The sequence below is a fragment of the Leuciscus leuciscus genome, assembly GCF_965113295.1.
Source record: "Leuciscus leuciscus genome assembly, chromosome: 22".
Classification (NCBI taxonomy): Eukaryota; Metazoa; Chordata; class Actinopteri; order Cypriniformes; family Leuciscidae; genus Leuciscus; species Leuciscus leuciscus.
In genome coordinates this window covers 34,310,277-34,324,888 of record NC_138746.1, presented here as the reverse complement: position 1 = coordinate 34,324,888, position 14,612 = coordinate 34,310,277, and the positions used below count along the sequence as shown (strand labels likewise).

Below are 14,612 nucleotides of genomic sequence, written 5' to 3'. Positions count from 1 at the left end.
AGGGGACAGGCAGCTAGCGGATAGTGAGGAGATGTTTGCTGGATGTGACAAAAAATGTTTTGGCCTAAAAAACGCGTGACATCACTTAGAGCACCTTTAAAATAAACTTATTTTTTCAGATCAAAGATTCCAATTTTGATTTCAGCTCATTGTATATTCCATAGCACTATAAATATGAGATTAAAGTGAAATCAAAAGTGGATCTCAGAAGTAAACATCTCGCCAACATTAAAAGTATCTTAAAAGAGTCTTCTCAATAATTCTCAATATTTTGATGCTCTGTCACTTTTTTGGAACAGCTCTCCGAAGGCCGTACATAATTACATCTGTCGTGAAGCTGACAGAATGATAACCAGAGCTATTTTTGGCCCTTTGTGAAGTCGTGCAGCAAGTCATGGGCTTGGGTTCAGCCACAGGTGTTTGAGAAAATCACTGCGCTCAGAGAACATGCCAATCACAATAAATTCAGTGGGATTTGCTAAAGTGTCTGGCTGTCATTTCTTACCACTTTATACCATTCTCCCTAGGGCTGCCAAACATCACAGTGATAAAGCCCAGCTCTGCTAAATATTACAAACCTGGGCTGTCAATCTAAACGGCATGAGATGCTTTTGAAGAATATATCACTCTCCACCAGATGTGTGATGAAGTGGGAGGAGTAATTTGGTGATAAGACTCTTAACTCCTGCTTCCACAGCACACACAGGACATGTAAATGCAGCGAGCACATTCTCAGATATAATCACAGAGTCTCAAGAGTCTAACAGGCGTCTCCATGACAATGGGGAGGCGATTCAAAGCACATGTCTGTCTCCATTAAATTATTGTTTGTAATCATGTTATTAATCATACTCATTTGTTGCTTTTCCTGGAAATGAGAAATCATTCCACATTTCTTCTAGCTGTCATTGCTGCGAAATCCCATGCCTTCCCTTGTGATTTGTCGCTTAAGTTCATGTGTTTGATTTTGCTGCTGATTATATACACATTTAAAATAGATAGTGCTAAAGCTGGAGTGGAAATCAAGCTTAGTTCTTAGATCTTTGTTTATTTCCAAATGGTTTATGCAAAGATTTGAAGTAAAAATCGAGCGCAGGAAATAGTATTTATTTATACTCACCCTCATTTCTTTCTTTATACACACGCTTTCTTTCTTTCATAGAACACAAAAGAAGAAATGTCTAATACTGTTTTGTTTTACGCACAGTTACAATGAATGGGGAATGAGGTTTTCAGAGCTATAAATGTGTCGCCATAACCCCGTTTATTCGGCGTATTATTCTCTGCTCTGATTGGTCAGATTGGCCCAGTCTGTTGTGATTGGTCTACCGCTAACAGCTCGTGTCAAAAACAAAATGTCTGTTAATTTCAGCTTTTCTTCAGTGCTTAATACACAGTGATACGAACAGGAATGATGGTGTCGGTTTAACCGTATCTCACTGAGTCTCATCCTTTTGAAGTGTAGCAAAGTGGATTCGCGGTGCAGAAAATGTCGTCTTCTCGACATGAACAACATGACAGTGTTTGAGCAAGGGGGTAATCCAGCACCCGGAAAGCGTACCTTCCCCGGACGCCGCCATTGATTAGCGGACCATCACCTGCTGTTAGCATTCCATTGACTCCCATTCATCTTGGCGTCACTTTGACAGCGAATAACTTTACATCTGAGGCGTTTAAAGACTCCATTTGTCCTTTTATTATTTCTAAAGAAACACGACAATGTATAAAAGGCTCCATTACCTTGTATCTTACGTTATGGCCCCGTAGAAGCAGTTTTATAAAAATAGGCTAACGATTGTGTCATAACCACGCGACTCTCTGGAAATTACCGTATAGACAAGAGGAGAAGCTCGCAGTCAATCGGGGGGATGTGGAGGCATACAGTCCGATAAAGTCAAGGGAGAAGCCCATAGAGAGTCATAAAGTTGCTCCTAGCTCATGGACAGCTCCTACTCACGCTCTCCGTCTCTGCAAGATTGGGAAGGGAATGATTCAGATTTCTCTTGGCACAGCTACTAGAAGACAGACGGGTTGCTCACGTCACATCTACGTCGTCAAGCTCAGTTTGAGTCTGCGCAGTACGCTCAGCCATCAGGAAGTGAGTGCTTCTAATTGACTTCAGTTTTCTCCATTGAAGTCTACGGGGCCGCTGTGTCCATTTCTCATACTGTCTATGTGTTTGAGGGCGGAGCAAAAAAGATGCTGTTCGCGGGCAGCCAATGAAGACCAGAGGCTGGCATTATGCAAATGTTTTACATTGTTACATAGGTTTGTAACAGGAAGTGAGACTGGAGTTATTGACGACTCGTTTCGCTAGTTCAGAATCGATACTTACTTTTAGGAGACAATAACTTTATTTGTCGAGCACTTTGATCTTTGAAACTTTTCAGACCTTTTACATTCTCAAACAGCAGCTCTATTACACACTAAGGTAAAGGTAATGTCTGAAGAAAGCATAATGGCGAACTTTAAGTTCACTGAAAATATGTGGAGGTTGTTAACTTTCCCCAAACATTTTCAGTAATTATTCATGTTTTACCTTCCGGAGATTAAGTACAATATATATATAATATATATTTCTTCTTTTTTTCCAGTTTGAAAGCCTCAGGTCCCATGGATGATCAAAGGATCCCATTTATATCAAAGGAACACGAAACATAAAATCTCTTCTTCTCTGATTTGAATTAATGTAATTCATAAATTCATATACATACTGTAAAACACAGCATGAAGGCCTTTGTCAAGGGAAATGAGAGTGCCTTTTCACATTTAAGCAATGGATGAAATTAGGTTTAATTGAGGAACATTATATTGAAATGAAAAAACTATATATATTGAAAACAAGTCCATAAGAAATCCATTTGAAAAGGTTTAATAAGGTCTTGCAACATTCAATTAGTAGAATGTTCAAGAAAGGGGAAGTAATTGAGTAAGTGGAAATAATGGATGCTGAATGGTCAGTACATCATTCCTGCAGAGATAAATGTCCATCAATGCCTAAAAACTCCCTTTACTTTATCTAAAAATTCCCTTCTGCTTTTACGTACAGAATGCCATGTGCAACTGACTGATTCTGCATTTGATTCTCTCTTCTACAGATGAAATCTACCCTAAAGTGTACCACACCTGCTTCTTTATTGTCACTTATTTTGCTCCATTATGTTTGATGGTCCTGGCGTACATTCAGATCTGTCATAAACTCTGGTGTCAGCAGGTATGTACGCATTCTTGACTTGTTAACACATCATAGCTCAACATCATTTGAACTGTTTAGAAATGACTGCATTTGTCTGTATATTCTGTAAGCGTAGTGAGCTGCACAATTTCCCTTTTTTAATGTGGTAACCATATTAACAGTTTAACAGTATTTTACTGTAAAATCACAAGAAATGTCCTGTTAGATCTATTACAGTTTTTGGTTACGCTTTATTTTAAGGTGTCTTTGTTACAGTGTAATTATACATTTAAGTACTGAGTAATATTAATCAAGTACATGTACTTACTAAAGGGTTAGGTTTAGGTCTGTTGTAGGGTTAGTTGGATGTAATTATGCAGAATACATGTAACAAATGTAACAATGACCCTGTAAAATAAAGTGTCACCCAGTTCCCCTATAAGGTTCCCCTAATAATAAGGGAACTTATTATTAACCAATTACCCAGCTAACAGGGAACACTCTCAGAACTTCCCTAACGTTCTGTCAAGGTTTTCTCAAAGTTATGAACAAACGTTCTCCCAGTAACATTAATAGAACGCTTGTTCAAGGTCATCTGGTCTTTCATAATGTTCCCAAAACTTTAGTACAAAAACATTCCCTAAACACTATTCATGGAACATAAAAAAAATAAAAAAAATTCTGATACTGGATTTTTATCTAATGTTTCAGATGTTCAGAAAACTATCAAAAGTAACATTTCTATAATGTTTGTGAAATGAAATGTTCCCTCAATGTTTGTATAACCAAGAATTATTATTATTTTTTTTTATTTTTTTTCGTTTTGACCGTTCAGAGCACACTCAGACATAACGTTTTCATGACTTAAGCGATTATCACACTCTGTACGATTTACTATAGTCCTTTACGATTGTTGCTTGTCAGACTGCACAAACATGATCATCGCTGTAAGTCATGTCACACTGTAAGATCTCAGTTGTCATTAATGTCAGACTGTAAGACAGTCGAGACGAGAAAATTCATCCAGAGTTTTACATCATCATCCATGACACGTACATTCACAGTTCGGTGACGGTGAGCTGCGTTACACACAGGACTGAAATGCTGGCTACAGAGAAATCTCTAATGTTAATTTTGGTCATGGCTTGTCTTGAAAAACAAAGACAATTTGACAGTCATCATAGGAGAAGTCACACTGCAGGACTGTGAGACAAATCTTTTGACACTGCCAGAAATTCAAAGATCAAATTGATTAATTAATTGGAGCAACAATCAAAGATCTTGAGATTTTAGCCTAGGATCAGAGGAATCTTTTAGGATTTTTAGGAATCTTTAGCATATTTCTGTTGGCTGGGTGACAGGTTTTTACTGTAGCATTTTTACAGTTAAAATGAGAATTGTTTCCCATCCCTGAGCAGATTCCCGGGACGTCGTCGGTGCTTCAGAGGAAGTGGAAGTCTCTGCAGTGTTCAGCTCACGCCGTGGGCTCGGGAGAATCGGTGAAGGTGAGAACCAGCACCGTCTCAGCGGAGATCAAACAGGTGAAAGCCCGCCGGAAGACGGCCCGCATGCTGATGGTGGTGCTGTTTGTGTTCGCGCTCTGTTACCTGCCCATCAGTGTCCTCAACATCATGAAGAGGTAAGACGCCTACGCCTCCTCGCTCTCTGTGTGTGACGCTCACTACGGCTCTCAAGAACACGTCCGGCTAACAAAGTTAAAAAACAGGACATTATATTTCGCACAATGACAATGAAGCTTATTTTTAGGACCATTCAATTTTTCTTTTTTATCGTGATGTTATTCTAACACCAATTAATGGCTTTTTGAGAGGGTTTATTGTGATTCTCATTATTCTCAACTGTGATCCACATTTTTAAAATCATTTTTAGATCAGCATAAATAAAAGGCACACTATCATGAGTTAAAAATACCAAATTTAACTAATAATATATTTATCGTTTGGGTCACACTTTATGTTAGGTGTCTTTACTATGTACTTACATCAACAAAATAATGATAAATATATTTTTTTACGTACAAAGTAGTTCTTGTGTTGATGTATTGTAAAACACTTGTGCTGCTATTGAGCTGATATACAGGTAAGGTTAGGACAGGGTTGCTGGTATGGGTGGCTTTAAGGGTTTAAGGGTGGGTTAAGATGTAAGGAAAGGTCAAGTGTATAGATTATAGATGCAATTACAGCTTTTAAATATAAGTACAGTGAAAAACATGTATGTACTCAATAAGTGCACTGTATCAAATGATTCATTTAAATGTTGGTACATTGTAGTTAAAGACACTTAATATAAAATTCATTGTTGATCATGAAAATAATGTCAAAATGAATGGATGGATTATCCTAAAATTGGCTTCATTTTCTTTATGCAAATTATTTTTCTTTGTCCTTTTAATTTTGGGGTAAAATTTTCCCATGTTCTTGTGAGATTCACTCCATAAAAATGATTTTGTGTTAAATTAAATACTACAGAAAAAAACAATGTAATTTACATGAAAAAGTTAGTTCAGGCAAGAGTTAAAAAAAAATTAAGTAAATTCTATATTAGTGCTCAATTCAAGCGTGTAGAAATGAAAGCGTAAATATCGACGTTATAAAATTAAGTAAAATTACTCAACTTTTCTGATACTGGTGTTCCCATCATGCACTGGGCCTTGAATAATTAATGAGGTTGATTTTTCACTGTTTTCAAACTGTATTTACACAGTTTCATCATTGCTTTAAAATTCAAATTCAAGGCTTTTGGTCATACCTAGGATATCCAGATCCACCAAAGGAGGGAGAGCATTTTCACATTTGGCTCCAAAACTCTGGAATAGTCTTCCTGATACTGTTCGTTGCTCAGACTCGCTCTCCCAGTTTAAAACTAGATTAAAGTCGCATCTCTTCAGCCAGGCATTCATATAATCCCACAGTTCAAACTACAATCCGGCCTCTAGCTCATAAATGCCAGAGGAGAACTGGCCCCCGACTGAGCCTGGGTTCTCCCAAGGTTTTTTTTTCTCCATTAGGTCACCTGATGGAGTTTTAGGACACCATTAGGTCACTTGATGGAGTTTTTCAGTTCCTTGCCACTGTTGCCTTTGGCTTGCTCAGTTGGGGATATTTTGGGGATATTTAATTTAATTTTATCAATCAATAAATTCCTCTTGAAACAAACTTTGTTGTATTATTTAAATTGAATACTGTGAAGCTGCTTTGATACAATCTGTATTGTGAAAAGCGCTATACAAATAAACTTGACTTGACTTGACTTGACTTTTGTTGTCAGGATTAGTAACTTGCCATTTTGTGCCATTTGGAGTTCATTTTCTACTCAAAATGACACATTCAAACACAAAAACGATCCATCAAATGTTCCCGTCATTGTGTATTGTCTACCAAGTATTGAGGTCTCTGCGTTCACATGATGCTTTAACATCTGATATGTAGATATGCTGTCTTACACAATATCTATTGTATTAATTACTTAGGTATTTTTAAGTAAAGCATATACTTAATTCAATATTATATTGTTTGATTGAAATGTATTGCAAAGGAAACTTCAATTAAATAAATATTACTCAACCTTTTACTAGCCAAGTTAAAATTACTTATTTTCTTTGTTACTTTCACTTAACTTAGTTAAGTAGAGTTTACTTAATTCCATATGTGAGATTTACTTAAAAAATATGTGTGTGAAATTTACCATTTACAATTTAGCCATTGTTAAAGGCATGAGACAGACTGCTGAGATTATATCTGTTAATTATGCGGCCCTTTGTAGTCGGAGTTCTGTTCAAACCAAGAATCTGTAATGAATTTTCCTCTAGTAATGTTTTAGCAGTAATTCAAAAAATGAAGATAGCTCTTCGAGTCTCACTGTCTTTATTTCACCCACAATAATCAATTGTAACTAGATTTTTGCATTGAAGAAAAAGTAATTAGCGCTTATCTATCATAACCCATTCGTTTTCTGAGTGTTTACCAGGGCTTTGCTATGTGCTTGTCAGATGTATGATCAACACGATTCACTCAGATAATCAAATCTTTTTTAGCCACATGTAGTCACTCAATATAAATTATATTTTAATCCGAAGAAATCTCAGCAGAATACAAATGCAAACCACAAAGACGATAACCAACAGAGACAGAGAAGTAGAAGGGTTTTATCACAGGGTGTATTTTGTGATACTGATGATTCTGACTGCAATTGAATTTATGCAATATTTATGCTAAGAAATTGATTTGAAATGATTGTATAGCATTTTATAAAGACAGTGCGAAGCGTCCAGTGACGCATAACTCAATCTCAGCTCTACGTTCTGATCAACCAGTTGGTGTTTGTTCAGCAATAATGACATAATGCAAACTATCTTGTTTATTACACGTCTACTTTTGAGTCAGCTGAATTAGTTGAGTTAAAATATTTTATTTTGTAGATAAGTCCGTTAAACTAAGTATTTTCCCCTCACTAGGCAAGGCAAGGCAAGGCAAGTTTATTTATATAGCACATTTCATACACAATGGCAATTCAAAGTGCTTTACATAGAATAAATTAAAATAATGAAAAGAAATAAGAATAATTAAAACAGTTTAGAAAAATAAAATAAAATACAGTACTTTTAAAAAATAAAAAAAGAATATTATTATAGATCTTTCCTTCAAAGGATTCCCTTAAGACTTAAATCTTTCAACCTTCTTTTAACCTTCAATCTTCTTACGACTTCCATCTATCAACTTTCCTTTAACTTTCTTTTCTCCCTCATTTACTCACACGTTCTTTTCACTTTCTTTAGCACTTTAGCACTGCGTTCACATTCTTTCTCAGACGAAAACTTTAATATCGTCATTTAAATACTGTTCTACTTTCAAACCCACATTAATACACGTCACTTTCACATTATCACCTTCTGAGTGGGCATTTACAGTTTCGGGCTAAATGCCCTGCTGACATAGGAGAAATTAAAATAATTAAAAGAAATAAGAATAATTAAAACAGTTTAGAAAAATAGAGTAAAATACAGTACAGTACAAACAGTCGGACGAACAGCGGCACAGTGCTCATTCAGTAAATGCACAGCTAAACAGAAGTGTTTTGAGTCTGGATTTGAATGTGACCACTGTAGGAGCACATCTGATCTCTTCTGGAAGCTGGTTCCAGCTGTGGCTGGCATAATAGCTAAAAGCAGACTCACCATGTTTAGAGTGAACCCTTGGTATTTCTAGCTGATATGATCCTAATGATCTGAGTGATCTGTTGGGTTTATATTCAGTGAGCATATCTGCAATGTATTGAGGTCCTGAAAGGACTCGTTTAAGCTGCTTTCCAGACGGCATGTGTTGAGCTGAAATGAAGGCTGCAAATAAAATACATTTAATAAATTGTTGAAATAAAATCTGCTCCTTGTAAGGTTTGTTAGAGGAGAGTCCCACTGTATTTGAAATATGTGCTTTATTTATTCAAAATGTTTTGTTTTTGAAAGTTGCATTATGTTTATATGGAAGTTTGTTTTCGCCACAGAATAAAACATTTTAAAAGATAATTGTGACTTTTTATCTCACAATTGCGAGTTTACATCTCATTATTCTGACTTTATTTCTCAGAATTGCGAGATATAAAGTTAGAATTGCGTGATAGAAATTCAGAATTGCAAAAAATAAACTCACAATTGCGCGTTATATTCCAATTATATTCCAGAAAAAAGACTGACTTTTCTCACAATTCTTCCACAACTTTACTACTAAAGTTTATAACACACATTGCGACTTTATATCAGACAATTCTGACTTTATAACTCGCAATTGCGACTTTATATCAGACAATTCTGACTTTATAACTCGCAATTGCGACTTTATATAATGCAATTCTGACTTAATAACACATTGCGACTTTATATCACGCAATTCTGACTTTATAACTCGCAATTGCGACTTTATATAATGCAATTCTGTCTTTATAACACACAATTGCGACTTTATCATCAAGCAATTCTGATTAAAAAAGTCAGAATTGCGAGATAAAAAGTCGCAATCACCTTTTTCATTTTTATTCTGCAGCGGAAACGAGCTTTCCACACGTTTATGTCTATCTGTTATCCGCAGAGTATTTGGTGCTTTCAAGAACACAGACAACAGAGAGACTGTCTACGCCTGGTTCACCTTCTCACACTGGCTGATATACGCCAACAGTGCCGCCAATCCAATCATCTACAACTTCCTCAGCGGTGAGTCTTTAACACGTTCAGCTACATCAGAGCTCTCCACGTCTGGTTCTGGAGACTCACCGTCACTGCACTGCATATTATGAGTGTCTTCCTTCTTTACACACCAGATTCAAATCCTCATCTTGTTAGCAGAGAGCTGGCGTGTCATATCAGAGAGTTCAGAAGCACTGCGCTGTATGCGTTTCCTCCCTCTGCTGGTCACATTCAGGCATTACACCTGTCATTCCCTTCACTACCTGCAAACACACACAAGACTTCAAAGCTTTGAGATGCTGTTCGCCCTCCGGAAACATCCTGTACCTTTCCATTCATAACGAGCACACACATTATTTCTTCAGCAGCACTGTAATATTCTCTTTGTGCCGCTCTGATAACTGAGCACATCATTACCTGGCCATTTCAGTCTGGAGGATTCACTGCACCTACTGAAAATAAATTAATCCGTTTAATTCCACCAGTCACCTTGGGACCAACATTTTTTATTTGGGATTTTGAAAGGTCTAAAAACAGCATTTGATGTTTTTAAAAAGGAGAATATAAAATACACTGCCAGAAACAAAGTGCAAAAATTTTATATATAAGTCATCACTCATGCACACATACGTTACCATACCTTGGATGTGATTCAAGGCCCGATATAGCTAATCAGAACTTTCATTCTCCGCTTAGAGGTAAAAAGAAGTTGGAAATACCTTTTCAGCGATATAACATCCAGACGCTGCTGAAAGTGACGTTTAGATGAATATGTAAATATGTGCTCCGCTTTCCTCTCGATAACAACATACACACACAACAGAACTGACATCAGTTCATAAATCCTCTGATCATAGAGATGTGGATATGTTTACAGCAGCTCGATCATATCCACAGATGAGGTGATTAACAGTTCTTTTATTTTATTTTATTTAACCTTTATTTATCCAGGTAAACTGTTTGAGAACCACTTCTCATTTACAAACATGACCTGGCCAAGAGGCTACAGGAATAAATAGGAACATACTGTACAACTGTACATGGTCAAACACATGACACATAGAACAAGCAATTGAATTCAAAAAGGTAGGCAACAAAGAAAAGAGAAAAAGAAAAAGAATAAAGTGCTTAAAAATGTGTGTATAAATATGGTTCATGATTGTCAGCAGGAACAAGAGTCAACTATGTAATTTTGGAGGTTTTGCTTAAAGGTGGAGATTGGGATCAGAGATGTAAGTTTCAGGGTATTTTGTAGTATGTTCCAGTCATGTACTGCTGCAAAGCGGAAGGCATTACGTCCAAAAGTAGAAGTAGGGGGGGTACTCAATTTAATCAAATTACTTGATCTTGTGTGATAGGTGTTATGAACGGCATGAAGAAGAGATGACAAATAGAGAGGTGTCTTGCCCAGGATTGTCTTGTATATGAAGAGAAACCAATGATGGAGCCGCCGGGTATAAAGGGAGGGCCAGCCCACAAGTTTATACAGGTCACAGTGATGAGTGTGAAAGGGTGCATTAGTGACAAAACAGATGGCTGAATGATAGATTGTGTCAAGTTTTTTTAGGGCTGTGTTTGGTGCCATAGTCCACCATGGTGCCATAATATCGCCATAGTCCAGAATTGGCAGTACTGTCATCTTAACGAGGGTGCATTTGGTAGCGTGAGTAAAGGAAGCTTTATTGCGAAAAAGAAAGGCTAGTCTAGCTTTGACTTTTGTTTGAAGGTTATTGATGTGTGTAATGAATGACAGGGATGAATCCAACCAGATACCTAGATATTTATATTTTTTGACATACTCCAGAGCCATACCGTTCATGCAGGTGATTGTAAGTGGAGTCTCGGTAACCGGTTTTCGGCTAAAAAGGATACATTTTGTCTTACTGGTGTTAATACGGAGGTGGAGATTGTCAAAGAACTGCTCTATAGAGGGGAAGCTGAGTTTAAGACTGGAAGCCGCAGAATTGGGAGAGGAACCAACTGAGTACAAAATGGTATCATCTGCATAAAGATGAATCCGGGAGGTGCCAGCAGCTCTGGCTATATCATTGATGTAGATAGAAAAAAGGGTTGGGCCCAGGATGGAGCCTTGAGGCACACCTTTAGAGATAATAAGTGATAGTTTGAATATAAATATATTTGAGACTATAGACTGTATAGATCTGGCAATGTGAAAAATCTGTCTACAGGCTTTCATAGACAACCTAGGAAGTCGGGGAAGGTCTCTTTTTTTTTTTTTTTTTTTTACAAGCTGTTCACACGATGGCAATAAAAAAAAGTGATTAATATTTTAATTTCTTACATATATCCCCTTTTTAATTTTAATGAAACTGTTCATTGTTAGTTCATGTCAGCTGAGGTCCATAAATAATATCAACAGATACTAGCACATGCTGTAATTAACATTAGATAATAAATGCTTTAGAATAATGTATTAATGTTAGTTCAAGTTCAACAAACGGAACCTTATTTAAATCAGATCCTGTTTTCTCGCAGGTAAATTTCGAGAGGAGTTTAAAGCGGCGTTCATCTGTCATTGCTCCGGTGGAGACGAGACACCGAAGGAGAGAGTCAGAGCGAGAACCAGTACAGACAGCCGCAAATCCCTGTCTACGCAAGTCCACAACTTCGACAACATCTCCAGGATCTCAGACCAGGCTGTGTAGATGAGTGTGGGAAGGGTTTTCTGGGAGAATCCCGTGGGAGCCACTTCACTAGTCACGACCACGAGACCAGAAGAACAGCATGTTTCGACCAGCGAGGCTTATGGGTGGAAGGATTGAATGGACATAATAACCTCAGTGAATTACACACACTTTTTGAAAATGACATTGTGTTTAATAAGCGCACATGAACCTTCAGTGGAATTGATATTTTTACCCTGTGAGCAAAGAGGTTATTTTTCAGCTCACCGCTCGAATGGACGCGCAGACACAGGTGAAAATAATGACATGTCTCCGAAACACAGTGAGACCGCATCCGACTCAAGACTGAAAGACAATGATGATAGAAGGGAAGAAAATATTTTCAGTGTTAAAATAATATTTCCTGTCCAATCTAATGCAGAGAGATGATGGCAAGCGATCTGTGGGTACAGTTCTCTGGAAACACTCGAGCTCCACTGAGACACCGCTCTGTTTGTTTGAGCATCAAATGATTCGGGTTTGAAAACAAACATTATTTTCGCATGCATAAACCGCTTCAAGTACTTTTGAACAAAATTGATGTATATTTATTTTTATTCCATGTTTAAACAATGCACAGTTTGACGTTTGTAATGTTTCTCTAAGAATGCTGTTTTGTGTTATGTTTTTTATCTTTTCAGGAACGGCTCGCTCTCTCTGTAACACTTTACAATAAGGTTTCATTTGTTAGTTAACTACATTAGTTAACATGAATTAATATTTATTAATAATGTAAATTTCAACATTTTTAAAATCAAAAGTTAACACAAGTTAATACACAAAAAATTATTTGTATTAACTAACATTAACAAAATATTAATAAATGATTTTTTGCTAATTGATAGTTTATTTTAGCTAATGCATTAACTAATGAGACCTTATTGTAAAGTGTTACCGTTTACTCTAATTTGATCCCACTTGGGTATTTAAAATAAATAAATAAATAAAGTAAGAATGTTTTGAATGTTCACATTTTGAATGTTCACTTTAATGTGCATTTCACAAGTGTTTACAGATAAGTCTGTTTTATTTCTGATGATAGGCATCTCTGTTGTGTGTTTAAGAACATTTATTTCTATGGACCTGTTTTGACGTTTTGCACAGTCCAGCAGTACTTATTTGCTCTGAGTGTTTGCTTTGTTGGAGCAGGAAGCCTGGAGCTCTAACTGTTTATTTGACTATTATTAGTTTGATGATTACAGAGTAATAAAGCAGGACAATGGCACAACAATGCATCTTTGTTCAAGTGTGACAGATGTCACGAGAACCAACAGGTGAACAGCAGAGAACTACTGTATGATGTTGCTGACGTCTCTCAGGTGCTTGCTTTGAGATCCTGTGTTATCTATTAAAAGGGTGTACTTGCTGCTACTTATAAGTACTTTAAGTAAATGCTTTGAGTGTGTTAATGTGTTTGAAATTATGTTTGTAGATAAAGATTGCAATTTTACTTAAATACACTACTAAGCCATTCATTATCTTTGTGTTAGCACATAAGTGAATCTCACACATGCTCACTTTTAAACGTCTTTGGGCAGAAAAATGTGAATTACTTTGGTCTATGTTTGCACAATCCAAAAATAAAGAAGTAAACAATAACAATTGTGTATGTTTTGCCAGCAGTAACTAGCATTGAAATATGTGATGGTTTGAGCTGGCATTTCAGGGTGTCCCTAACCCTAACCTGTTCTCGTTAGTCCCTGATTAGTTTACCTTTCTCCACCTGTGTGTAGTTAGTGTCCTCATTTCCTCCTGTGTATTTATACTCCCTGTTCTGTTCAGTCCCTTGTCGGTTCTTGTTAATGTTAGATGTGGTTGTGTATGTCCCGCCTGAACTCATCAAGTAAAGTTTGTGTTTAACCCGGATCTCCGTCTTGTGCCTTCAACTACCACCACACCGTTACAGTCTGGTCATGTTTGTCATTAAATGTACTATTTAAAAAATATATATATTTACTTCAAAATAGACTCAATACATCATCAATCCTCCTTCCGAAACATGTTTTTGTCTTACCCGGGTTTTGTCTTAATTGCGACTTTTTATCTCGCAATTCTGACTATATTTTTCGCAAATGTGAGTTTACATCCCGCAATTCTGACTTAATATCTCGCAATTCAAATTCTGTCAGGACCATTACCGTAAAATACGATTGACAATTATCATACAGTTTGGATTGGCGGTATGGTTCCGTTCTGGGCGAGAACTCTAGCATGAATAATAGCAGAGCAGCAATAAACCCCCAAAACAAAACCATATGCCAATATCCCCTAAACCCAACTGACAGCGCAATCTGGATGCTTTTGTAGTTACCTGAGTGAGCCAAGGAAACAAGCATGTTGCCAGTACCTGAAAAGCTTGAGCAACAGCATGTTACCAACAATACCAGAAAGCCTTAAGCAACAAGCATGTTGCCCTTACCTAGATGACCTATACGAGTATGTTGCCAATACCCACATAAGCCATAGCAACATTAACATTTAATTAGCTCCTAAGAAACGTGATAGCTGCTGATAATACTGAAGGAGCTTATATGTGTATATGGTGATTGGCATCGTA

General features: G+C 36.8%; 1 protein-coding gene across 2 annotated transcripts in view; it reads left to right on the top strand.

Annotated features, from left to right (window-relative positions):
* Window positions 1-13,913, top strand: part of hcrtr2 (hypocretin (orexin) receptor 2) — a 53,091-nt gene extending 39,178 nt beyond the window's left edge. For both annotated transcript variants that reach the window (XM_082153904.1, XM_082153905.1), the window contains exons 4-7: window positions 3,099-3,214; window positions 4,594-4,814; window positions 9,277-9,398; window positions 11,868-13,913. In XM_082153904.1, the coding sequence (XP_082010030.1) occupies window positions 3,099-3,214; window positions 4,594-4,814; window positions 9,277-9,398; window positions 11,868-12,037 (629 nt within the window). In that variant the 3' untranslated portion in view covers window positions 12,038-13,913. The remainder of the gene's footprint in view (window positions 1-3,098; window positions 3,215-4,593; window positions 4,815-9,276; window positions 9,399-11,867) is intronic.
* Window positions 13,914-14,612: the final 699 nt, after the last annotated feature.